Below are 27,249 nucleotides of genomic sequence, written 5' to 3'. Positions count from 1 at the left end.
GTTCTGTGATGTGGTTGTGGTTTTGGGATGACCAAGTGAAAACGCCAGTCAGGCCCATCAGGATCCATGTATTTCAAACAGGTTTTTGTGCCACTGTGTTGCCACGGAATGTGGGATGCGTGATTGTTTTGGTGGTGCCTGTAGACTAAGACATGCTCTACACAGTGTTATGGTGGTTTCATTGCATTCCAATGGAAAAACCATATGAATTCATGAGGATCCGTGGAGATCCGACCAGTTTTTGTGCCACTGTGTTGCCACGGAATGTGGGGTGCGTGATTGTTTTGGTGCTGCCCTGCAGACTAAGACATGCTCTACACAGTGTTATGGTGGTTTCATTGCACTCCAATGGAAAAATCGTGTGAATACACCTGGATCAGAGGTGGGATCCAGCAGGTTCTCACAAGTTCCCAAGAGTAGGTTACTAATTATTTGTGTGCGCCGAGAGGGGGTGACTAATGGGTGATTTTGCCACATGATTTTTGCCTTCGTTACGCCCCTCCTCTCAGCAGTAGCGCGCAGAACTTGACGCAGTCTAGCAGGAGGTGCACCAGCGTGCGTGGCAGCCTGCGCCTGCGTGCATTCGTTTCCCGCCCAAAGACCGGCGCAGCGGCTGCGTCCTTGCCACAGCCCCGCCCAGGAATGCCCAGCCACGCCCCTGTCGTGCCCGGCCCAGCCCCATTGGCGCTACGCCACAGTTTGAATCCCACCACCATGGGAACCTGTGACTAAAATTTTTGGATCCCACCACTGACCTGGATCCGTTTGAAATCATCTGGATCCGGCTTTTACCCAGGCCCAAATTCGGAGAAAGGGAGCCCCTCGCAATCTTGTCTTAACGGCCCAACCTGGCTGCAAACACCAGGCCTGACTTTCCTGTTATTTATTCACTTGTAAAATCGTGAATTCGGTCCCCCTCCGCCCCCGCCCCGGTCAATAGCCCCCGTCCTGGTCCCTCCCACCAGGTGGCTGGACGCTTCTGGCCCCGCTGCAGAAGCCCGCTGGAGGCAAAACGGCCCTGGTCGGCTGCGGAGCCGCCGTTCCTCGCAACCTCCCGGCGGCAAGTCCCGCCGCGGGCTGCTGCTGCTGCTAAAGCCCTTCCCGGGCCCCCGCGCGCAAAGAGCGGGGCGCCGCAGCAGCCGCAGCCCGGGATCCCCAAAGGCGCAGCCAGCCGCGGTTGCCCGGGGGCTGCAGCTGGGTGCGGTGGGTGGGAGGCGAACCGGGAGGCCGGCCAGCCAGGCCGGGGAGGGAGGCGGGCGGGCGGCGGTCCAAGGGGCGCGGCGGAGCAGCCAAGCCCGGCCAGCTCCGCCTCCTCTGCTGCTGCTGCGCGCGGGGCGCCTCCGTGGAGACGCGGCGGAGCAACGGCGAGGGAGGCCGGGCCAGGGTGAGTGGGGCGGGTGGGGGGTCGCTGGCCCCCTCCTCCTGCTCCGCCGGGGCGCTCTGCACGTGCTCAGGGGCGGTCCTTGGGGGCCGCTCGCCCAGGGGAGGGCCCGGGCTCTGCGGCCTGCCCTCCCGCAAGCCAGCCAGCAGCGCGGGGCTCCAGGCGGCTCCTGCCGGCCGCGGCCCCAGCAGAGGCTGGACGTGCCGAGCGTCACGTGTGAAGGGGCGGCGCGTGTGTGCCCCTTTGGGGAAGGGGCTGGAGGCGCGGGAGGGGGGAGGAGGACCCGTTTCTTTGGAGCCGCAGCCGGACTAGGCGAGCGGACAGTCCAGGGCAGAGTCAGCCAAAGGCCCGGCTGAAGTAGGCGCGCGGATCAGGCCCCTCCCTGCCTGCTGCCATCAGCCGTAGCCCCCCCCCCCCTTTTTTTCCAGAGCCCCTTCCAGGCCTTCGCGGCGGCGCTTCTGCCAGGCTGATCATGAGACCAACAGCCCCGCAAGGTTGCAGCGTCGGAACCTCTAGAGCTGCCAGGTTATCATCGCGGCTGATGTCTGCACCTTTTTATCTTGGGCGGAGAGAATGCGATCCAGGACCTTTCTGCCTGACTTCTCTCCCTCCAGCACCTCTGGAGAGCAAGAGACCGATGCTGGCAGGGGCTGATGGGAGTTGTAGTCCATGAACATCTGGAGAAGGCTTTCACGGCCAGAATCACTGGGGTGCTGTGTGGTTTCCGGGCTGTATGGCCGTGTTCTAGCAGCATTCTCTCCTGACGTTTCGCCTGCATCTGTGGCTGGCATCTTCAGAGAATCTGATAGTAGGAAAGGAAAGCAAGTGTATATATACCGCCTATGAGTAAAGGTCAATAAGTGAGGGCATCTGAATAGGAGTGGCCTGGCAAGTGAGTAACAATGAAGTGTAGCATATGAGTAACAATGGAGATAGCAAGGTCAGATGCCCTCCCCTATTGACCTTTACTCACAGGTATATATACTCCACTTGCTTTCCTTTCCTACTATCAGAGGATCCTCTGAAGATGCCAGCCACAGATGCAGGCGAAACGTCAGGAGAGAATGCTGCTAGAACACGGCCATACAGCTAGCACCCCAACATCTGGAGAGCTGCAGGTTGCAGACCCCTGGACCAGAGGAACCACCCGCTGCATTACTGCTCAGACAAGAAAGGGCCACTCACACCGCGGCATCTTTTTAGTGTGCAGATAGTCAAAGGAAAACATCCATAGGATGGATGGAGGCCCTGTAAGGAGTGGGCAAAGTGCCAAATGGAGGGGGGGGGACCCAGTTTCTCTTTAGTTCAGCTGTACCACAAAGGGCCACTACATCAATTAATAAAATGTAACCCTGGTTTATAGCCCACACTGCCAGGTTGCTGCTACACTGCAGTTGCTGTTTTTTAAAAAGTCAAATTTCTGGATGTTTCAAAGGAAACACACACACACACTCACACACACGTTGGGGGGAAATATTTGCAGCCCTTCCTGTCCTCCTTTCACTGTGTATTGGTATAAAATGCATGATGTATAACTGAGCACATCAAATTGGCCTATTTGGCGTATTTGTGAACCTAGAAATGCCTTTTAATGTAATCCTAAGAAGAGTTACTAATTTCTGTGGCCACTGAGCTATGTGGCTTTATTTGGATAGGATGACACCACCGTTTTGTATAAGCAAAAAGGGGAAACGTAGCCGATGTCACCAAGAGAGAGAACAGCGGAGACTTATCCCGTCTCCCAGACCCTGCAAGAAACACGTGCTGTCTCTAATAAGGTTGCCACTTTGGCAGGTGTGAGAGAAGGTCGACTGGCCCCCCTGAGGAGAAAGCGGCAGCCCCTGTTGCCTTTCAGCTACCCACCCAGGAACCTAGCCTCGTTAACCCAATTGCAGAGCGTTGTCCTCCCTGATTGTAACCGTTATTGTATTTTGGTTTGTTCTTATTCCTCTCGAAATGGGAATTGTAGTCCATAACATCTGGAGTGCCAAAGGGGTCATGCTGGCAGGGGCTGATGGGAATTGCAGTTCATGAACATCTGGAGAGCCACAGGTTGCAGACCCCTGCCCTACAGTAACAAATGGGGATGGCCTAGAATTTTCTCAGTATAAAGAACAAACTAATTGCAGAGCATTGTCCTCCCTGATTATACGTTGTAGATTGGACATTGAAAAACCCTGACCTGCCTTTAACGGCTGTGAAGTTTAACGAGGCCAGTTGGTTAATTATCTAGAATCTGGCTATATATTTAGATTACATTGCCGTGCCGTTCTAACATGTTTACATATATTACTCCAATGGGAGAATGTAAACAATTTTTCCAAAACATTTGGTTACTGTTTGTAAAATTATAAAATTATTTGGGTTACTTAAAAGTAAATTGCTACTCCAGTGGGAGGACTAATTTTTGGAAGTCATCATTGTAGCCTGTTGGTACAAGTTTTCTTCATTTTCACTGGGGGAAGGAGCAAGCACAGAACAGCCGCTGCAGCCTGGGAAATCCTCCAGGGGCAGGCAGGTACAGCGGGAGAAAGACCGGCACCCTCTCCCATGTCCCAGTTCGTCCCCAGACTGCCTTCCTGATGTTGCGCTTCAGCACGTGGCCAGGAAACAGTAATAAAGATTGTTCTGAGCATGTGGGGAGCGTATTGTGCTCACCACTAGAGAACTTCTGCACACGTCCCGAGTTCAGGGGCTGTTTGAACCTGCAGACTTCGCACCACTGCAGACTGCTGGCATGAGAATTTCATCCTTGAAAGCTCAGCCACACACAAGAATGCCCTAAAGAGGTCTCACCTCCTCCCGGGCATGCTAGTTTTGCATGTGGAGAAAACATTCCCCCCCCCCCCGACACACACACATGCACGTTTGCTGTACAACATCTCTCCTTGCATGCTTGACCTGTTCTGTGCAACATCTCTGTCCTGTGCAACCAGTCTGATCCTTGCCAGTAAAAGAACCCTGATCTGTCTCTTTGTCCCGATTCTTGCCAGGGAAATCATGAGGACCAGCATCACCGTGAAGGAAAGATGCACGGCTGGTTAGAGGAGTCCTGGCGTTGGCAGTCACCTGTTGCGCTCCGTGGCTGGAAACATTGCATACAGCTCCAGGTAGCTCCTGCCGGCTGAGTCAGCCGCTGAGCCAGGCTTGGCAGCCAGAGATGGTGGTCTTCCAATTCATCTTCCTTTGACATACCCAAGCAGGCAGCAAGAATGGGAAAGGTCTGATTTTCCACTAGCAGAGAAGTTTCCATGTCATGTTCTGCAGCATCAGGCGCTTCTGTGGGAAAGGAGCATCGGCCGGGAAGAAGGAAGGCAACATTTGGAGAGTGGCGGGGGAGGGGGGGAGCTGAAGGAAAGGAGAGTCCAAGAAGCTTGAGAGAAAGGAGTGGGTGCAGGTACTCATCACAGTCCGCTCTTCAGACACGAGGCCTCTTTCTGGGGACCCATGGGATTCTCAGATTGTAAGACAGAGGAACTAGCAGAATGAAACAGGACTGTAAAAGCTTTGGAGCCAGCGGGCTTTGCTGTGGTCCTTCACCTGAGTGCTCAGGAAAAGCGACCCAACTGCTTGGGAGCTCCACGTCACAAACACCACCTCCGGCACACCAGCCGAAATTTGCTGAGGGTGTTCCACGCCACTCCTGCTGGATCCCAAAGGGTTGCTCTTCCGGCTCAGAACCGGAACATGCCGTTTTTTGCTCCTGACATGCTGCTAGAAACAACAGAGGCCCGGCTTCAGAGCAAGCCACAGTTGTAGGTGATGAGTGGCCGGCCGCCACTTGCCGAAAAAGCTTTCTCGGAGGGCTACGCCCGCCTCCGTTACAGAGATACGTCTTTACTGATCTGGCAGCAGCAGCAGCAGCAATTGGAGAGTCTTCCACCGGGCACCTACTTAAGCCAGAGTCGCAGCACGTGGTACTCGCAGTACGGCAACCAGGCTATTCTGGTGCGAGATAAAAACAAAGTGGACCTCACCAGGGACACGGGACAGTCCAAGTTTTGCACCGTCATGTGACTTCAGTCCTAAAGCTAAGAAAGCCAAACCAGTTGTTGGCATCCTGGCTGCTCAAATCAGACAGAGGTTCTGTTACCTGCTTGGTACTTTCAAGTGACACGTCTCCCGTTGCTCAGGAAGGGATAATTTCCTCAGAACAGCCTCATGGACTTCAACCTTCCCTTTTCATCCCACCGTTGACAGAGAATGTACCAAGGAAATTCCCATTATGGAGCAAGAAAAGCTTGGGGTGCGGATGCCACAGAATCATCTTGCTAAGTGTTCCCCCTGGACTGTGCTGCTACAGACTGGAGGTACAGGGGTTGCATGTGTGAATGCTTCCCCCCACCCATACAAAAGTGAGGGGTCCAGCAGAAAGCTAGGCCAAACTTCTCATGCATGGCAGTTTTTGCATGCAGGGTGCTGCCTTTATGGGACGGGGTGGCATGCGGACTGGGACTTGTGCAAACCACTCGTTGCATTTCTTTGAGAGGGACAAAGCAGAACAGCAGGAGCCGAAGCCGGACGGGCAGCTTAACAACTCGCTGGCAGAGGCCTTTCTGGCCCGCGGCTTTTCCTTTGCTGTGGCAGCCACAGGGCTTGGGACGTTGAGTTCTAACAGTCCCTAAGTGGGAAATGATGAGCGCAGCAGACCGCAGGTGTGAGCTGCGCTGGGTGAGATTGTTTTTGAAGATTTAAATGTGTCTGTTATTTATTCATTAGTCGCTTAAAGTTAAATTAGCTTGGCTCTGGAAGTTATCGACTCCTGTTTCAGTTGATGATTTGGAAGCGGGTGCCAGGCGTTCCCTTTCATGCCTGCCGCTCTGACCTTTTTTCCTTTGAAAAAATTGTGCTCATTGCTTTAGGGCAGGGATGTCCAACTCTGGCGCTTCAGATGTTCATGGCCAACAGGGGCTGATGGGAATTGTAGTCCATGAACATCTGAAGTGCCAGAGTCAGACACCTCTGCCGTAGGGAGTTCTCTGAACCAACTTGCCGTTCTGCGCACCTAAAGGGTGTTCTCGGAATTCCAGCCGGAGCCCCCACCCTGCTCATTTGCAGGTGCAGTTATCAGTAGGGCTGGTCACCAGCTCAAACCTACGAAGCCAGAGATATCGTCTCCACTCCTGGCTCTGCAGCTGGGGATCCCGTGGAGGTCTGACAGTGGGCAACCGCATATCTGGAAAAGCTGTTCCAGCTGGGCATTGGGCAGGGAAGAGGGCCCGGTCAGCAAGCATTTCTTGGCTAAGAAAGGCAGACTTGTCCCCATCTTTGGCGTGAATGGGCCAGTCATCCTGCGCAGGGGCATTCCGGGGTCTCGGCTGCACGAGGATTTTTGTTCTCAGGGAGCGTAGGGACCCCCGTGGGCATGTCTTGCACGAGACACATACAAAAGAAACAGTGTAATGTCGAAGGCTTTCACGGCTGGAATCACTTGGGTGCTGTATGGCCGTGTTCTAGCAGCATTCTCTCCTGACGTTTCGCCTGCATCTGCTGCTGGCATCTTCAGAGGATCTGATGTTGGGAAAGCAAGTGGAGTATATATATCTGTAGGAGTGTCCAGGGTGGGTGAAGAAACATTGTCTGTGAGTAACAAAGAAGGCAACCAGGTCAATAGTTGAGGGCATCTGAATAGAAGTATGAGTAACAATGAAGTCTATAGCATGGGAGTAACAATGGAGATAGCAAGGTGGGAGCATCTGAATAGAAGTATCCTGGCCTTTGTTTCCTTTGTCTATGGTCATCCTGTGTTTGTGTGGAGCTGGTTAGACACTGTCTTGACTCTAGTATTTTTCAACACTGGCAGCCAAGTTCTGTTCATTTTCATAGTTTCTCCTTTCCTGTTAAAATTGTCCATGTGCTTATGGATTTCAATGGCTTCTCTGTGTAGTCTGACGTAGTGGCTTTCAGAGTGGTCCAGAATTTCTGTTTTTTCAAATAATATTCTATGTCCAGGTTGGTTTATCATGTGTTCTGCTATCAGATCCTCTGAAGATGCCAACCACAGATGCAGGCGAAACGTCAGGAGAGAATGCTGCTAGAACACGGCCATACAGCCCGGAAACCACACAGCACCCAAAAGAAACAGCGACTGGGCTGGTGAGAGAAGGGAGAGCAGTCTTGCTTTCATCTGAGGAGTTGGTGTGCCCATTTTTAAGTCTGTGCCAGCCACTGTGGCTGTCTGTGTCGCGATGTTACCACACTTCTGTGACGTGAATAAAATGTCAGCGTGAGCGTTGCGTTCAAAAGACTTGTCCTTACCCATCGTCTGCAGCCACAGGGCCAGTTTCTTGAGGTCTTTTCAACGGAGCTGCTGTTGCCTGCTTCTGACACCATTTCTGGCTGTGGGTGGGGAAGAGAGAGAGAGGGGGGGAGCACACGCAGCTTCCAAGATAAAACGAACAAGTTACACGAAGCCCAGATCCAGACTTCTGGAGGTCCACAGCTGAATTTTGATGTTCAAGAGATTGGCTCTCAGCACCTTCTTTGAGCGGCCAACCTCAACCCAGCACTCAAGGAGAAAGGCGTTGATTGGTTTGCCGAGGGGTTTGCCAATTAGTTTGCCGAGGGGTGGGGAAAGGGTTTTTTCCTGCTAATAATCGACTGAGAATTCCTATGATGCTACTGGGCATTGAAAGTACGTCACGGGCATGGTCTTGAGGGATTCCTGCCAGACAACGTAGACCAAGGTTCTTTTTCTATTGCATGTTTCAGGGGAAGGGAAGCAAAGGAAACGGTGGCTTGCCACAGAGGCAGGTGGGCTGTTCTGAACCAGGAGTTCCCTGGTTGCTCTCCAGTCTTGGGCTGCTGCGCTCAGTCTCTGAAAGGGGCCCGAGCCAGTAGACAACACAGGCTGTAGCTGAAGCCACAAGTGACTGACCTACCCAGGCGGTGGAAAAAGTGGAAATTCGGTTTATTCTACAAGCCAGCGCTCCAAGGTTTACTGCACGTATATTACAGAACTAGCATTTGCTCTAAAAATTGGGTCTTTGTTCCTTTATTTTTTTTTCCAAACTGTTCTACTTTAAAACAATTAAGATACAGAGAAAGAGAAAAAGACTGACCTGGGAGGGGACTAGGAATATACAAATAAAACATGCTTTATCTGGAAGTTATCGATACCTGTAAGTCTCCAAAGTCTGTACAAAAAGAAATCAAACAAAACCCAAAAATAACCCCCTCCCCGCAAAACTGGATCCACATACAAGGAATAAGCACCGGCACGGGAAACAAAGATCCGTAGCACCTGGAGGTTGAAAAGTCAAATCCATTCAAATAAAACGGGCTCCCAATTCTTTAGAGCAGGGGTGTTCAACTCTGGTGCCCCAGATGTTCACGGACTACGATTCCATGGGAATAGTCCGTGAACATCTGGGCACGCCAGAGTTGGACACCCCTGCTTTAGAGCTTGTTTTTTTTAAAAGAACTAATATTTTTTTCTTCTGCTCTTCCAAATGCAGGATACATTTTTTTTAAGTGACCGTTGGTGTTAATAAATAAAATATTTCTATATACACAAGGTGAAGAGACAGTCAACTCTGGAGCCTGCCATTTGCAGAAGTGCAGGCCTCCAAGATAAGGTGGGGGGGGGGATGTTTAGAAAACCGATGTGCCTTACAAAATATGCTGTTTTTCTCACCCACGACTCCCCCTCCCGTACTGTGTCCCCTCCCGACGACCACCTTGAGGTAAAAGATTTGTTTGGAGACCTGCACTTAACAAGACACAGGTAGCCTTTCCTCTGAAGAGCTTCCTTGTGACCCAATGGGTAAAAGGACAGAGATTCGGTCGGTCGCTGGCTCTTCTTTGGCCCCCGGAGCCTTGCCAGGCACAACCACAGTGCCCTACTGCTGCCTTGTCTCACCAAGGACCAGGCTGTGCCACACACTGGAATCCCTGCCACGGGAACCACTAATCTCGTCAACATTATGATTCTGTTTTAGTCTGGAGGAAACTGCCATGTGATGACAGGGTGGGGCCAGGGAGACTTACCTGGCTTTAAGGAACTTCCTGGTGTGCCCCCAATAAGCTTTGAAGGACCACAGTGTTCCTGGGAACACGATCCCGGCTCGCACAGGACACCAGGCGCCCCACCTCCCCTTGCCATGCATTAAGGAAATGCTTCACAGTGATAGCAGATCTCATTATTTCTCCAAAAAGGGAAGTGAGATGTCAGCGACCAGGCACAGACCACCGGGAGGTCTGGATAACCGGACACAGAATCCTGTCCAGAGTACGCAGATTTCTGCAATACTTGGCCACTGGCGGGCACGCTGAGAGGACTCCTGGGTTGATATTTTTTCCACCTCCCAAATGCAGATTACACGAAGGGCTGGAGGGGTTACCCAGGGGCTGTGTGAGAGGCAGAAATTTGGCCTGCTCTTATTTCTGAGATTCAAGACTGCTCATCCCATGGAGTTCTCCAGGATCGCTCCCTGGTACCAGGCGTGGAGCATCATCTACGCCCCCCCCCCCCCCCGCTCCTGTCTTCTCCCGTCCCTGGGGCACACAAAGGGATGAGGCCCCAGCCACCCTGCTTTTGAGTTTCCAAGGTCCCACTTTTAATCTGCTAGGCCACCTCCTCTGGAGACCCTTCTGAACAGAAGCCTGAACCCCTGTATCGTTTTGTTTTTGTTTTTTTTAAAAAAGGATAAAAGAAATATCTAAAAAGATACATTTTTAACAATCCACAGTACATAAGCTTTCTTTTTTCTTCCCTCTTATATATAAAAAAAAGGATCTTTCATCACAATGTAGCCTTGGGGCCCAGTCCACCAAACAGTCCTCTTGCATGATCCACGCATGAGCACCGGAATAGCGAACCAGGCCCCTGGAGGTTAGGAATACTAGTGCTAGGAACAAATACATCGACTACTTCAAAAGCTAACATTTTTTTTCTGGATACAGTACCATTTTACAGAGCGTTCTCCCCGCCCACATTTAAAAGCCCCGCCCCCTTCTACCTTGTGTCATTGTCATAGAGATGAACCAATCTTGGGCTGTATTCAGAAGGAATTTGCAGGGCAGAAAGACCTTACCAAAACATTCTCCCCTCCCCCATATATTACACCTGTCTTTCATGTTCTCTCATTGGGAGTTTTTCTGAGCACATTCACCCTCCATTAAAAAATATTTAGAGACTTTAAGCAAAGCAAATTACTCGTTGTAAAGTCTAATCACACGCACACAAAAGATCTTTGACCTAAGAAAAGTGGGGAAAAATTAATTTTGGAAAGTATCTTTTTTTTTATAACACTGAATCTTAAAAAAGGCTTAAAAAGAGTGAAGTGACGGGATGAAGCAGACCATTTAAAAAAAACAAGGACAGGAGGGAACGCCGCAGCGTGACGGGCCGTGTGTGAGCGAGATGTCCATTTGCTGTCCGGGCATATTAAAAGTGTCCGAAGCTCACTCCGAGTCGCTACTGTCTGAACTGGATCCACTGGAGCTGCTGCTGCCCGATTCGGAGGAGCTGCTGCTGCTGAGGCGGGAGGGGCCTCCGGAGGGGGCGGAGCCAGATTTTTCTGAACGAGAAACAAGAAAACAAGCACCGCTTATTGGACAGCTCTTGACACCCGAGTCTTGTTGCATATATTGCAGAGGGTGTGTTTGGGGTGTGTGTGTGGGAATCCTTCTCCTTGAACCCTGAGCTCCAGAGAAGTGCCCAAACCCCAGCCTCACCTGTGACAAACGCGCCAGTCTTCATTCATACAGTCAGGAAGAAGCAATTGCATCACCTCTCCCCCCATCACCACCGCACAGGAAGTGGGGCCTCCTCAGATTCGTGAAAGTCTTTTGCCACTCCAGAGGTGTAAGAAAACCTTTGCTGTGCCTCAGAACAAGAGTTCAGTTGCGCGCAAAGTGCCCGGCTCACTTCAGAGGCCACCTATGTGGTCTGGGGTGGTGGCGGTGTTGTCTGGCAGAGCCAGCCCCTTGAATGTCTGAATCATGACTTTGGATCTCTGGCTTTCTTGCCATATGCTGGCAGCGTAAGGTGTGGCAGGGGTGCTCCCCGAGGAGGCCTGCCGGTGCACTTACATGATCTTATCCAGCTTTTGTACTGTCGAAGGTTTTCACGGCCAGACTCAACTGGTTCTGGTGGGTTTTCCGGGCTGCGTGGCCGTGGTCTGGTAGATCTTGTTCCTAACATTTCGCCCGCATCTGTGGTTGGTGTGTCACAGAGAACAAGATCTACTGGACCACGGTCACACAGCCCGGAAAGCCGACAACAACCAGTTCTCTAGCTTTTCTCGATCACCTGGTTTCCCAGGTAGGCAGTTTCCACTCCTCCTCCCTTGGCAAAAAGGACCGGAAGAGAACAAAACGGGCCAGTCACTTTGGGGAAAAGAAGCTGGACCGACTGGCAGGGCAGGAAAACGAGGGTGCCAGCGCAAAGAGCTTGGAAGACCCCAGTTCAAACACTGCTGAGTCGCCTTGGCCCAGTTACATATTCTCAGCTAACCTACCTCATAGGGTTAGGTTAGGATAAAATTGAGAGGAAAACAATGGTGCAATCCAAAAGCTGTGGCAGCCAGGGGCAGGGTCGCTGCCACACTGCCTCCAGAGGGCTTCCAGATGGCACGGACAGGCAGTGAGGATCTGGGAAGCCCCGGCCATCTGAAAGCCCTCCACAGCCCAAAGCAGAACGGAGCTTGGCTAGGGATGTCCCTGGGCTGAACACCCACTGGAAACCAACCAAAGTCAGGAACGCCCCCAGCCCGCTCCCAGCTGCGCTGGCACCCAATTTCAGGCCAGGCGTTTGTGGGTCAGGCCCCACCAGGCCCCACAGCACCCACCCGCCTGCCTCCCACTTTGTCCAACCTGCCGGCGTAAATGCCACTTACCCTGGCAGGGTGGGAAAACACACTGGCATGGCCCCACGCTGGCTTCACATGCCAACCCCACCCCCTTGATTAGTATCTTTTGTAAGTACCTTCTAAGTAAGCATCTTTTGGTTCGCACTGGGACCAATGAAGTACAATAAATGTTCAAGCAAGGATAATCAAAACATCTGTACTGTCTGGGGCTGTGTCAAATGCCCGCCTGTTCCGTTTTTTTTTTCCTCACACTGACTGATTTTTATTTCTTCCCACCTTCAGGTAAGCCCTAGTTAAATTACAAAGGCCATTTAAAAGTCTCCTTCTGCATTCCACCTTTTTGTCACATTCCAGAATGCCTTTCAGGGGAGGGCGGTATATAAATTGAATATACCATACCAAGCGTACCCCCTATGCAGTAGGGCAGTGGGGCAACCTGGCATTAGGGTTTCATAGCCATCACAGGGACCATGCGGGTTCCTGGAGAATATTTAGTCAGCAGGAGGAGGAGGAGGAGGAGGAGGAGGAGGCGGAGAGGAGTTTGGATTTATATCCCCCCTTTCTCTCCTGCAGGGGACTCAAAGGGGCTGACAATCTCCTTGCCCTTCCTCCCCTGTGAGGTAGGTGGGGCTGAGAGAGCTCCGAGAAGCTGTGACTCGCCCAAGGTCACCCAGCTGGCGTGTGTGGGAGTGCACAGGCTAATCTGAATTCCCCAGAGAAGCCCCACAGCTCAGGCAGCAGAGCTGGGAATCAAACCCGGTTCCTCCAGATTAGATACACGAGCTCTTAACTCCTACGCCACTGCTGCTCCTAGAAGAGGAGCGGGGGGGATTGCTCTTTGTAAGTATTTGAAGGGCTATCACTTAGACAAGGGCAGGGAGCTGTGGGCAGCAAACCCACAATAATGGACATACATTTCAGGCAGAAAGGTTCCAATTGGATGTTAGGAAAAGAACATGACAGCCAGAGTTGTGCAACAGTGGAATGGGGCTGCCTAGAGAGGTGGTGAGCTCCCCCTCGCTGGTGGTCTAAGAAACGGTTGGAACACTTGTCTGGGATTCCCTCAGCTGATCCAGCATTGAGCCGGGGGTTGGACTAGATGGCCTGTATGGCCCCTTCCAACTCCATGATTCTGTCGCACAGGGAGGTCACGGCTGCTCCTTTCCCCCAGGCCCTCCTGCCGCACCTCTTTGCTCATTCTCTCCCACCCTCAGAATGGCAATGGGTGAGGAGCAGCCGCTGCCCCTGGCTGGGAAGGGGAGAGGAAAAGAACCCCAATGCCAGCTCAGGTGAATGTGTACATGGGAAGGGTCCACCCCAGATTGTTTAGCAGGGCCACAAAAAATACTGCAGCCTTCCTGGGATTCAGCCGGGCAGGTGAGCGAGGGGTCAGGCGCCAGTTCCACAGTTCCGTCTGCAAAGGCTATGCAGAAGGGACAAAGCTGGATGCCAGATTCTTTGGCAACTGAACACAGTTCTGCAGAGCCTGCAAGACAGAGGTGTTCTGCCAGGCGTATGGTTGAGGACAGCGATGGGGAAAAAACTACAACCTGGCCTCCCTTTTCTCCTCTTCCCTCCCGAGCATCCCTTTGGGTCCCTCTACTCCAGTGATGGCGAACCTTTTCGAGACCGAGTGCCCAAATTGCAACCCAAAACCCACTTATTTATCACAAAGTGCCGATGCGGCAATTTAACCTGAATAACCCCCTCAAGCAGGGGCCAGCCTGCTGTAGCCTCCAGCAAGTCCCACATGTGCTGTTCTGCGCCTCTCTAGCATCTCTGCCACCTCTCCCACCCCCACTTCCACCTCGGGCAGCAGCCACCTGGAGCATAGGCACCAGGCCCGCCAGCCTCCCTGCTCACTGAGGTGCACGCACATCAAGTCCAGAGGCCCAGGCCAGCCTAGGGGTGTGTGTGTGTGTGTGGGGGGGGATTCCCCCCTTCACACATGACAAACTGTGTGTGCACGTGTCCACAGAGAGGGCTCTGAGTGCCACCTCTGGCACCCGTGCCATAGGTTTGCCACCACTGCTCTACTCACTGCAGGGCTGCCAGGCCAGGCCAGCCTTCCTAGAGGATTCTGAAATTCAGTGCCAAATTGTAGGCCTTCGTATTATGTACTAGGGGTGTTTTAACGTGAATGGTGGTTTAGAATTTTAAATTTTATATTTATATGAACTGCAGTATTGTTGTCAGGTGCCAGGAGCCCGGTTTGTCAAGGGAGGGCAAATGCATTTTTCATTCATTGTCCCTCACTGATCATTTCGGGGCGGGGGGGAGGGGGGGTCGATGAGGACGGGCACCTTTCTTGGCCGGCTTCTTGTTGTTGTTCAGCTGCCCGCTCACGTCCTGCAGCCGCTTCTCCAGCTCCTTCTTCTTCTCCTGAGCCAGCTCTTCCTTGGACTTTGCTGCTTGCTTCTTCCCACTTGCAGCTGTGGAGGAGGAACGCACAATTGCTGAGACTGGTGGAAAGGGGGAAAGAAGAGGCCAAGTCACCATTGTTCGGGGCACAAAACCAGCCATGGGGAAGGGAGAGCTAATGTGGAGCAGAACTGCCCGTCCACACAGGTGGCAGCACTAAATCGTGGAGAACATCAGGCGGCAGGCTCCCGTAAGCTTCTTTGCTTTTACAAAAGGGACCTGCAAGTAGACAACTAGCACAGATACCTTAATTAGAAAATGGAGAGAGGGCTGAACTAATCCCATTCTCCCTGACAAGCTAGTTTTCTATCTACATTAACACTTTAAAAAAGGCTACCCCCAGATCCAGTGTGTAGCGATGCTTTGTTACCGCGTTAAATAGAACCTCTCCAACAAAGTGTGTTCAATGCCAATTGTCGCTGGCTGGGGGAAAAGCAAAACAATGCACTCCCTTACAAATGCCAGGAATAAAGGGTGGTCCCGGGTCACAATGCTGATTGGGACTGGCAGCAGCTGTCTGTCAACTATCATTCCAAGTGGTATTTAAAAAGGCAACTGAAACTCACCCCAAACCAGGGAAATTTTAGAAGGTTGAACTATACAATTATCCAATACAGAAGACCTGAAAGGGCCAACTGGTCTGAAGCAAATGCACAAAACAATCTAAACGAAATGCATATATGTTCAACATAACACACAAAAGGAAAACTAAAACTGATCTGAAATACTATGAACACACTTCAAACCAGCTGGTCCTGTCTATACCTTGTGTACTGGGTAATTTTATGATTTTTCCCCCCTCAACGCCGCTATAAAAAATGAGTGATTTATCACTCAGGTAAAGCCTGTTAATAATTTAAAAATAATTATTTTAAATACAAGAACTTTTAAAAATGCAGGTGGCACATGCTTCTGATATGACAGCTACCTTGTGTGTTTGTTCTAAAAAATCAAAGTCCCCCAGAACACGATTTTATTCACATGCAAGTATAAGACAATTTAACCAACTTATATGATTATCCAAGATCAAGTCACAGAACTGCTTAAAAACCGTTTTTTAAAAACCAGCCTGTGGTGTTTCTGCTATGTAAATAACTTGTGTGTGTTTTAGATCTATATTTTAAAGTGGGGTTTTATATGTGTGTTGCTGTGGGTTAAAATGGAGTCCTCTGGAGTAAGAGAAAATTGGCTGAAGTGACTTCAGGCGTGTGGTAGTCTGGAGTGGCGGTGGCTTATTTCTTATGGCAGTGGTGGCGGTGCTTTGGCACTCCCAGATGTTATGGACTTCACAATTCCCATGCAACCCCTACCAGCATGGCCAAATGGCCATACTGGCATCCACCCCCCCCCCCCCCCACCCCCCCCCCCCCCCACCCCCCCCCCCCCCCACCCCCCCCCCCCCCCACCCCCCCCCCCCCCCACCCCCCCCCCCCCCCACCCCCCCCCCCCCCCACCCCCCCCCCCCCCCACCCCCCCCCCCCCCCACCCCCCCCCCCCCCCACCCCCCCCCCCCCCCACCCCCCCCCCCCCCCACCCCCCCCCCCCCCCACCCCCCCCCCCCCCCACCCCCCCCCCCCCCCACCCCCCCCCCCCCCCACCCCCCCCCCCCCCCACCCCCCCCCCCCCCCACCCCCCCCCCCCCCCACCCCCCCCCCCCCCCACCCCCCCCCCCCCCCACCCCCCCCCCCCCCCACCCCCCCCCCCCCCCACCCCCCCCCCCCCCCACCCCCCCCCCCCCCCACCCCCCCCCCCCCCCACCCCCCCCCCCCCCCACCCCCCCCCCCCCCCACCCCCCCCCCCCCCCACCCCCCCCCCCCCCCACCCCCCCCCCCCCCCACCCCCCCCCCCCCCCACCCCCCCCCCCCCCCACCCCCCCCCCCCCCCACCCCCCCCCCCCCCCACCCCCCCCCCCCCCCACCCCCCCCCCCCCCCACCCCCCCCCCCCCCCACCCCCCCCCCCCCCCACCCCCCCCCCCCCCCACCCCCCCCCCCCCCCACCCCCCCCCCCCCCCACCCCCCCCCCCCCCCACCCCCCCCCCCCCCCACCCCCCCCCCCCCCCACCCCCCCCCCCCCCCACCCCCCCCCCCCCCCACCCCCCCCCCCCCCCACCCCCCCCCCCCCCCACCCCCCCCCCCCCCCACCCCCCCCCCCCCCCACCCCCCCCCCCCCCCACCCCCCCCCCCCCCCACCCCCCCCCCCCCCCACCCCCCCCCCCCCCCACCCCCCCCCCCCCCCACCCCCCCCCCCCCCCACCCCCCCCCCCCCCCACCCCCCCCCCCCCCCACCCCCCCCCCCCCCCACCCCCCCCCCCCCCCACCCCCCCCCCCCCCCACCCCCCCCCCCCCCCACCCCCCCCCCCCCCCACCCCCCCCCCCCCCCACCCCCCCCCCCCCCCACCCCCCCCCCCCCCCACCCCCCCCCCCCCCCACCCCCCCCCCCCCCCACCCCCCCCCCCCCCCACCCCCCCCCCCCCCCACCCCCCCCCCCCCCCACCCCCCCCCCCCCCCACCCCCCCCCCCCCCCACCCCCCCCCCCCCCCACCCCCCCCCCCCCCCACCCCCCCCCCCCCCCACCCCCCCCCCCCCCCACCCCCCCCCCCCCCCACCCCCCCCCCCCCCCACCCCCCCCCCCCCCCACCCCCCCCCCCCCCCACCCCCCCCCCCCCCCACCCCCCCCCCCCCCCACCCCCCCCCCCCCCCACCCCCCCCCCCCCCCACCCCCCCCCCCCCCCACCCCCCCCCCCCCCCACCCCCCCCCCCCCCCACCCCCCCCCCCCCCCACCCCCCCCCCCCCCCACCCCCCCCCCCCCCCACCCCCCCCCCCCCCCACCCCCCCCCCCCCCCACCCCCCCCCCCCCCCACCCCCCCCCCCCCCCACCCCCCCCCCCCCCCACCCCCCCCCCCCCCCACCCCCCCCCCCCCCCACCCCCCCCCCCCCCCACCCCCCCCCCCCCCCACCCCCCCCCCCCCCCACCCCCCCCCCCCCCCACCCCCCCCCCCCCCCACCCCCCCCCCCCCCCACCCCCCCCCCCCCCCACCCCCCCCCCCCCCCACCCCCCCCCCCCCCCACCCCCCCCCCCCCCCACCCCCCCCCCCCCCCACCCCCCCCCCCCCCCACCCCCCCCCCCCCCCACCCCCCCCCCCCCCCACCCCCCCCCCCCCCCACCCCCCCCCCCCCCCACCCCCCCCCCCCCCCACCCCCCCCCCCCCCCACCCCCCCCCCCCCCCACCCCCCCCCCCCCCCACCCCCCCCCCCCCCCACCCCCCCCCCCCCCCACCCCCCCCCCCCCCCACCCCCCCCCCCCCCCACCCCCCCCCCCCCCCACCCCCCCCCCCCCCCACCCCCCCCCCCCCCCACCCCCCCCCCCCCCCACCCCCCCCCCCCCCCACCCCCCCCCCCCCCCACCCCCCCCCCCCCCCACCCCCCCCCCCCCCCACCCCCCCCCCCCCCCACCCCCCCCCCCCCCCACCCCCCCCCCCCCCCACCCCCCCCCCCCCCCACCCCCCCCCCCCCCCACCCCCCCCCCCCCCCACCCCCCCCCCCCCCCACCCCCCCCCCCCCCCACCCCCCCCCCCCCCCACCCCCCCCCCCCCCCACCCCCCCCCCCCCCCACCCCCCCCCCCCCCCACCCCCCCCCCCCCCCACCCCCCCCCCCCCCCACCCCCCCCCCCCCCCACCCCCCCCCCCCCCCACCCCCCCCCCCCCCCACCCCCCCCCCCCCCCACCCCCCCCCCCCCCCACCCCCCCCCCCCCCCACCCCCCCCCCCCCCCACCCCCCCCCCCCCCCACCCCCCCCCCCCCCCACCCCCCCCCCCCCCCACCCCCCCCCCCCCCCACCCCCCCCCCCCCCCACCCCCCCCCCCCCCCACCCCCCCCCCCCCCCACCCCCCCCCCCCCCCACCCCCCCCCCCCCCCACCCCCCCCCCCCCCCACCCCCCCCCCCCCCCACCCCCCCCCCCCCCCACCCCCCCCCCCCCCCACCCCCCCCCCCCCCCACCCCCCCCCCCCCCCACCCCCCCCCCCCCCCACCCCCCCCCCCCCCCACCCCCCCCCCCCCCCACCCCCCCCCCCCCCCACCCCCCCCCCCCCCCACCCCCCCCCCCCCCCACCCCCCCCCCCCCCCACCCCCCCCCCCCCCCACCCCCCCCCCCCCCCACCCCCCCCCCCCCCCACCCCCCCCCCCCCCCACCCCCCCCCCCCCCCACCCCCCCCCCCCCCCACCCCCCCCCCCCCCCACCCCCCCCCCCCCCCACCCCCCCCCCCCCCCACCCCCCCCCCCCCCCACCCCCCCCCCCCCCCACCCCCCCCCCCCCCCACCCCCCCCCCCCCCCACCCAATAAATAAATAAATAAATAAATAAATAAATAAATAAATAAATAAATAAGAATGCCAGACTCCACACAGAGGTGATTTTCGCACAGCAGAAATGAAGCTTCTTTAGAAGGTTTTTTAAAAGCATTTCGGGGAAGAAGTTCACACAGTTCTGTTTCCCAAAAAGTCTTCCAAATGTTTTATTTCGCTCAACCCAGGTTTTTAAAAAATCATTAAACTAGCAGATTTGTGCTGGAAGTGACGTTGTAACAAACAAACAAAAAATGAAAAGACTACCCACAAGAAGAACATTAGTAAATATTTATGTTGTGTGTTAGAGGGAGGTTGGGTGGGGAGATGGGGAAGGGTTGGGGGGGCTTTCTGAATTTCTTTGTAATGTTTTAATGGAAAATTAATAAATCTCTATTTTTTAAAAAAGAAAAGAAGAACGTTAGTAAATATTAACCATCCAGAATAAGCGGTCGACACCAGACCAAATGGCAGACCACCATGCATAGAAAGTGTCCAGCTGCGCCATTCTCGGCCTGGCATCTCACATGTCCACATCAAAGCCACAGCTGACCAGGCCATTATCATCGCTCAAGGCTAAGGAGGCCTCCCTCGCTTGCCATGTGACTAGCCAATAGAGCTTAACCGTTCTCTCTTATCTGCCTTCCTCTGAAGGAGGGAACTGCCTGTCCCAAAACAATGCTCTGTTCAACACTCTAGAATTCACTCAAAACTTTTACCAGCAATCACACCTGCCCCCCCATCTATTCCCCCCCCCCCAACGCTGCTCCTGCTGTTCTTCTATCAAGCACCAGTAGCAGCAGCATGGTTGGGGAGGGAAAAATCTCCCACCACAGAGCCATTCTGGTCCTGAAACAGCCTCAGCACGAGGATTCCTGCGTGGCAATACTGTGTGGGCATTCTCAGTGGCCGACAGTTCCTTGGAGCCTGCACGGGATTCAAAACAGGTCGGTCCTGCTCCCATCCAGTTCTATTTCTAAACCCAGAACAAAGTTGCTCACCGGAGCATGCCAATCATTTTTTTACAACGATCAGATCCCCCATTTCTACGAAAAAAAAGATGACTGGGTCTATGACTGGAGGATTGTGCATCATATTTATGACCAGAAATGGACCTCTTCCTTGGTGCGCCTACGTCTGAGTTAAGACCATAAGAATCAGACCTGTGGTCAGTCTAGTCCAGCATCCTGTCTCGGACAGTGGCCAGACAGTTCAACTGGGCACAGACTCCGTCCCCTGCCCTTGCCTCTTCTGCCTGATTCCCCTTCCTTGAAAACTAATTTTGCCATCGTGACCCACGCAGCATCACCAGCCTTCTGACTTGATCTGCATTTCCTATTTCGTGGTGGCGAACCTTTGGCACTCCAGATGTTATGGACTACAATTCCCATCAGCCCCTTCCAGCATGGCCAATTGGCCATGCTGGCAGGGGCTGATGGGAATTGTAGTCCATCACATCTGGAGTGCATGGCCAATTGGCCATGCTGGAAGGGGCTGATGGGAATTGTAATCCATAACATCTGGAGTGCCAAAGGTTCGCCACCACGGCAATAGAGGGAGGGTCACTGATGAAACGCCACCCCAAGTCAAGGGATCCTCCTTCAGTGTTCCAAACCCACAGGTGACATTTCACTGTACTAACAGAAAAGCACAATACGTCTTATTACGACACCCAAAGAGGCATCGAGAGCTAAACACTAATTATGACAGAGCACTTATCTGTACAAGAATAAAGAAATCAATAAAAAAATAAAAATAAACAAATACATTCCATCCATTCCAGTCTCGGGAGTCATTGACCTTGTAGCACTGCCTCAAAGATCGGGAACAATCCTGTGTGAACAAGAAGAGAGGCAAGGGAAGCAAATATTGTGTCCACACTGCGATTCCAGATGCCGGGGGAGGGGGAGGGGCAGGGGGGGCCAGGGAGCTGCATTGCCACAAAATCACACTCCCATTCTGGTCTCCTACTGAATTCTGAGAACTGTTTTTAATAGGTGTCAAGTTTCTGGCCCTCAGGGCTGTTAAATATCCCTGAGCACATGACCAGCATGGTGAACCAGTGCCATTACTCAAATATCAACACCTTTTGCAACTGCATTTCTCCTCATAACAACCCTCTGTGGCAACTCTCGCTCCTGTTCTAGAGATGGGAAACTCTGCCAAGGGATGTGCAGAAGGGTCTGTCTGCATCACGCCTCTGGCAGAGGTGGGAACTGAACCAACATCTCCTGGATCCAACCACCCGGCCAGATGCCTGGGGGGGGCTACGAAGCAAAGGCTGATTCCGCATGGGCCAAAAACAGCAGTGTGAAAACGGTGTGAAAATGGTGTAAATGGGTTTAAAATGGTGTAAAAGGGTTTATACTGTTTTCACACCGTTTTCACACCACTGTTTTTGGCCTGTGCGGAATCAGCCAAAGAGAAGAGAAATCCTCCACACTGGTTTTGCAATCCCACCTCCACCCACACTGCATTGCCAGTGATCTCAAGGGGTTATCACAAAATTCTCAAACCATTCTAAAAACAAAGTTTTTTTTAACAAAGTTAATGCACAGATGCTGTACGGCACATTTTTCTGGACCGCTGTCAAAGTGCAAATGCACCACCTTCAATCCTAAGGGCTTTGTCCACCAATTCCCAGGGGAGGAATTTCGGGAGCAGCACAGGTGGCAGCGGGAAGGTGGCGGCTGGAAAAGTCCATTCAGCAAATGGACGTTTTTAAACCAGCCTTCGTGATTTCAAAGGCCGTTCTGCACGACAGCGGTTGCTCTGAAGTACATGTGACTGTTACTTAAAATGATTTATTCTGTTTTAAACTACTTCTATTTATTAGATTTAAAAAGGAGAACATCAGCCAACAACGACAGGACGAGGCACCTTTGAAAGATGACTGATGCAGAGCTTTGGTTGGGGGTGGGGGGGCAAATTCAAATCTTTGCTCAGCCACGACACCCCCCTAGCGGCTGTGGCTGGACCTCTCTGAAGCCAAGGCTGAGGACAAAAAGACACACGGCACGCTCACCTGGTTCACGGAGATAAGCGTTGCCTTCATATAAGCAGACAGGGAAACTTTTCGGGTTTTTTTCCCCCTTTAAAGGTGCCACAAACAACTAGCCACAATATGGGCAGGGAAAACCTTTCAGAGGGCCCGTAACTTTTGTGGCCACGCGAGTCAAGGCTGCTCTCTTAGAACCAGCCTGGAATGAGGTGGGAATGGACCTCAGCCAGTCAACCTGACCATGGAGGGAGCCGCTCACCTGCTCCTGGAGCTCCGCCAGGCGTGTGGCTCTTTCCTCTTCAGAGTCGGAGCTGTCAGAATCTGAGGAACTCTCCTCGCTGCTGTGGCTGCTCTCGGTGCTTTTGCTCACCACTGGCGCCGTTGGAGGAGGAGGAGGGGGAGGTTCTGCCGGCTCATCTGGCATCTTGGCAAACCTCATCTCGAAGACGTCCTGTGGGGACAAGTGAGTTTCAGGAAGGGAGGAATGAAATACCTGTGAGAGCAGACTCCCATAAGCCCCCAGCGTGGTGTAGCATTAAGAGCAGGTGCACTCTAATCTGGAGAACCGGGTTTGATTCCCCGCTCTGCCACTTGAGCTGCGGAGGCTTATCTGGTGAACTAGATTAGCCTGTGCACTCCCACACATGCCAGCTGGGTAACCTTGGGCTAGTTACAGTTCTTCAGAGCTCCCTCCGCTCCCTCATAGGGTGTTTGTTGTGAGGGGAGAAGGGAAAGGAGTTTGTAAGCCCCTTTGAGTCTCCTTACAGGAGAGAAAAGGGGGACATAAATCCAACTCTTCTTCATTCTCTAGGGCAGAGGTCTGCAACCTGCGGCTCTCCAGATGTTCACGGACTACAATCCCCATCAGCCCCTGCCACCATGGCCAATTGGCAGGGCTGATGGGAATTGTAGTCCGTGAACATCTGGAGAGCCGCAGGTTGCAGACCCCTGCTCTAGGAGATGCTCCCAAACCTCGGATCAGACGAAGGTACCTTTCACTTCAACACTTGGAAGAACACAGACATATTTTCTTCATCTGCTCCCATCAAACAAAGGAAATGCATTCATGCGGACACACCCAACTTGAACAATGAATTCAAGTCAGGGAGGTGGGGAAGGACGCTTTTCTTACCACAGAATGTCAGACACAAACTGGACAGCTCCATTTAAAACAAAAAGTGGGAGGGTCTGAAGATCTTCATGCAACAAGGCAGGTCAGAGAAAATCGTCTGAAGGCACCGGCCTGTTAAAAGCCATGCTAGTCTCAACCTGGGTGGCACCTGGGGTGGGAACCAAGGAGGAGACCCTTCCAAGTCGCTGCAGCCTTCTTAAACAGATAGACAGTGTGGCGAAATGGGATTGCTTTGCTTGGAAGGCCCTATTCCGGTCTCTGCACACCCCCAGGAGTTGCCAACTTTTCCTGGGGAAGGCTAGCTTTCTCTCTGGGTAATCCGTTGCCACCACCCGATCATTTGAGGACTTCCCGCTGGGGAAGATCAGGATTTCCCAGCTTCCTTTCCAACTGCGAGGCCTCTGCCTCAGTTTCCCCTTGGTTCCCCTCTCCTGGGTTCTACAGGGTAGATTGGAGGCCCTGCTTAGCCTTCCTCTATCTCCTATTTCAGTGCTGGAGAACCTTTGGCACTCCAGATGTGATGGACTACAATTCCCATCAGCCCCTGCCAGCATGGCCAATTGACCATGCTGGAAGGGGCTGATGGGAATTGTAGTCCATCACATCTGGAGTGCCAAAGGTTCGCCACCACGGTCCTATTTAGATAGTGCACCCAAGACAGTGGGGCATACGTGGCACAGAGAACTGTCCTCCACATCTAAGGTTTAAAAAGTAGTTATTAAAAAAGAAAACAATTACCAGCATGCTTTAGCACAGCACCAGATGGAGCAAGTTTTTCCAAAGCAAAGGAGATAAAACGCAAATCTCCTGCCCTATCTCTTATACATACCCTAGCTAGCAGTTGTTGAACATAGGGTAGGCATCTAAAACTTAGAAGGTTGCAATTCTCAAAGAGGCCGCATTACCTGGCTGAGTACATGGTCCAAAAATGGCTGCGCCCTCCCCAGCTCAGGCAAGAGCTCTGCTCTCCTGCAGAAAGACCTGAGAGAAGAGACCTCCCCCTCTCTTCCCAGCAATTTATCAGATCCCAGACCGCACCCTCCTTTGACCTAGTCAGGCTGGGTCAAGATATCTTTCTCCCCTAGGTCAGGCAGTATTTCCTGATGTTGATCTGGGATTTCTAAGTCCTCCAATTCTATGGTACCTGGGTGGAGAAGGGGAGGAGGCGAAAGGAAAGGGGGGCGGGAAGGCATTTCTCCACAGACAGATTCAGAGCAGAAAGTCTTCTGCAATTCCCCAGGAAGGCAGGAAAAGGGCAGTCCGTGACTTCAGCTTCTTGGGGACATCAGCTTTAACTTTGTTTAAAAAAACCCAAGCAAGCATCTAGCCTTCACGGTATGTAAAAACACGCTTGACGTTTGTGAGCTGAAATCACAGAAGCCCTGGGAGGAGGTGCTGGACAGAATTTTGGTGATGGGGAGATTCGCAGCGTGGAATGGCCATATGGCAATCTAAACTAGAACAAGTAATGCAAATACAGCAGGATAAGTTATGCATAACTAATACTAGTGACTCAGGTCCAAGCTACACATTATGGCATCCATGGATCCAACCCGTGGCTGCTGATGCCATTTTGGAGGAAAATTTAGCCATTTAAAAATCGCCCCGTGGGCCCACTTCTGATCAGCCTGGGTGTGGGGATGGCAAGCGACCCCCTCGCTCGCCCTTCAAAGTGCTGAAACAGCGTTCGACAGGTGTTTTGGCATTTAAAAAGATTTGGGGGGGGGGCGATGACAAGATCATCTGGTGCAGCAGAGGCCCAATCCTGAATGGGCCCTCGTGACAATTTTTAAATGGCTAAATTTCCCTCTAAAATGGTGCCAGCAGCTGCGTGCCAGAACTGTGCTGGCCAGGATGTGTAATTTGGCTCTCAGCCCAGTTGTTCTTGGTGCAGAATCTGGATGTTACAGGTGACTACTTTTTTCGGTTGGTGGGGAGAGTCTCAAGAGCGCGCAAAGCCCTGAAATGGAGCCCTGGGAAAAGAGAAAGGAAGACCTGCTCCGTGTGCCAAAACATCAAACATTGAAAGCACCAGCCAGGGCCAAAATATGCTCAGTAGCACACTTATGTGACTGCCTAGAATAGTGATGGCGAACCTATGGCACGGGTGCCATAGGTGGCACTCAGAGCCCATTCTCTGGGCACACATGCACAGAGTTCATCGTGGGTGGGGTGGGGGGCAGAAAATCACCCCCCCACACACACACACATACACACATCTAGGCTAGCCTGGGCATGATCCTTTACCTGGGAGTAAGCTCGGTTGCTGTCAATGGGGCTTGCTTCTGAGTAAACCCTCCTAGGGTTGTGATTCACCCGTTCGAAGCATTGCATGGTTGCTTCACTAAGCTTAATCCCGAGTAATGTGCACCTCAGAGCCAACCATTTTTTCTAAACTAAAACCTCCGTATTCAGGTTAAATTGCCGTGTTGGCACTTTGCGATAAATAAGTGGGTTTTGGGTTGCAATTTGGGCACTCGGTCTCGAAAAGGTTCGCCATCACTGGCCTAGAACCAAAATCTCCTGGAGCCAACAGCACAGATTAATTGCATCAATAAAGGCCCCCGTGGGGACTCCAAGGGCACTTCCTTCCACAGCCAGCAGTTCTGCGGCATCTTTGAACTGGGAGATCCTCAGAACAGCTTTCCTGCTACCTCCTTTAGCAGCAGTGGTGTAGTGGCTAAGAGCAGGTGCACTCTGATCTGGAGGAACCGGGTTTGATTCCCAGCTCTGCCGCCTGAGCTGTGGAGGCTTCTCTGGGGAATTCAGGTTAGCCCGGGCACTCCCAAACACGCCAGCTGGGTGACCTGGGGCTAGTCACAGCTTCTCGGAGCTCTCTCAGCCCCACCCACCTCACAGGGTGTTTGTTGTGAGGGGGGAAGGGCAAGGAGATTGTCAGCCCCTTTGAGTTTCCTGCAGGAGAGAAAGGGGGGATATAAATCCAAACTCTTCTTCTTCTTCTTCTACCTCACAGGCTGTTTGTTGTGGGGGGGAAGGGCAAGGAGATTGTAAACCCCTTTGAGTCTCCTACAGGAGAGAAAGGGGGGATATAAATCCAAACTCTTCTTATTCATCTCATGAGGTGTGCTCTGGGCACACCTCCTTTCCAAGCAGAAAATCGCATAACAAATGTTAAAAACTGAAGCTGGCCTTGATGTAAATCTTTTCAAAACAAGAAACTGATATAGGATTCCAATGTTATTTTGAATATATTTAAATGCTATGCCCCGTCATCAGAAGTTTGGAGGACACTATACTGTCGAAGGCTTTCACAGCCGGACTCAACTAGCTGTTGTGGGCTTTCCGGGCTGTGTGGCCGGGGTCTGGTAGATCTTGTTCCTAACATTTTGCCTGCATCTGTGGCTGGCATCTAACATGCCACGAACAGAAGCAGGTGAAACATTAGGAACAAGATCTGCCAGACCACAGCCACACAGCCTGGAAAACCCACAACTCTGGAGGACACGTTTATTATGCCAGTTCTTACTTTAGATTTATTACAATTACAGGTGGCTTGCCCAAAGAAGATTCACACAAAGCTCAGTGGGTAACTGCCAGGAAAGGTTGCAACATCTAGTGCATTGGGGCTGACTGAGTTTGGAGTTATCCAATCAGTTCTCATGAAGAAAGTGTGCTGACTTACCCTCCCACAGGGGAGGCTGCCAGTTGCATCTCTGAATGAGTCACTGTTCTGAGCTTGGCTCCTTCCAAAAAGGCGCGAAAAAACTCAACAAAGGCACACAACCTGGCAAAGGGCTGATCCAAAAAAAGACATACTTTAAGCCACAGGTGTCAAACTCAAAGCCCTCCAGATGTTATGGACTACAGTTCCCATGATGCTGGCACAGGATGATGGGAACTGTAGTCCATAACATCTGGAGGGCCGCGAGTTTGACACCTATGCTTTAAGCTGTACAGCAGGGGTCTCCAACAGAGTGCCTCTGGGCGCCATTATGCCCACCAACCCCTTTCCTGGCCCTCACCAAGTGTTTTTAGGAAACGGGTGGGGCTTTGGCCCACAAGGTGTCTAACTGGCGATGGAAAATCCACACATTAGATACCCAGAATCAAAAGCACATTATCTGGGCTGCAGCTGCCCTGGTAGCACAAGGATTTTCACTACGTGACATGAGATAAGCTGCACTCATAAGAGGATAT

General features: G+C 55.4%; 2 protein-coding genes across 2 annotated transcripts in view; one reads left to right on the top strand and one right to left on the bottom strand.

Annotated features, from left to right (window-relative positions):
* The first annotated feature begins 1,302 nt into the window (after nt 1–1,302).
* On the top strand, nt 1,303–6,132 carry BRD3OS (BRD3 opposite strand). Its single transcript, XM_048512086.1, has 2 exons — nt 1,303–1,384; nt 4,375–6,132. The coding sequence occupies exon 2, from the start codon at nt 5,144–5,146 to the stop codon at nt 5,396–5,398; it is 255 nt and encodes an 84-aa protein (XP_048368043.1). The 5' UTR covers nt 1,303–1,384; nt 4,375–5,143; the 3' UTR covers nt 5,399–6,132.
* Nucleotides 6,133–20,442: 14,310 nt separating this feature from the next.
* BRD3 (bromodomain containing 3) overlaps nt 20,443–27,249 on the bottom strand; it is a 47,350-nt gene continuing 40,543 nt past the window's right edge. The window contains 2 exon segments of the mRNA XM_048512085.1: nt 20,443–20,791; nt 22,219–22,410. Of these exon segments, the coding sequence (XP_048368042.1) occupies nt 20,660–20,791; nt 22,219–22,410 (324 nt within the window). The 3' untranslated portion in view covers nt 20,443–20,659.

This window comes from Sphaerodactylus townsendi, linkage group LG12 (genome assembly GCF_021028975.2).
Source record: "Sphaerodactylus townsendi isolate TG3544 linkage group LG12, MPM_Stown_v2.3, whole genome shotgun sequence".
NCBI classification, from domain to species: domain Eukaryota; kingdom Metazoa; phylum Chordata; class Lepidosauria; order Squamata; family Sphaerodactylidae; genus Sphaerodactylus; species Sphaerodactylus townsendi.
This window is presented reverse-complemented; position numbering and strand designations above follow the sequence as displayed.

What these genes read in the sequence shown, in the direction of transcription:
- BRD3OS (XM_048512086.1), top strand. Translation starts at nt 5,144, where the DNA reads ATGAGTGGCCGGCCGCCACTTGCCGAAAAAGCTTTCTCGGAGGGCTAC.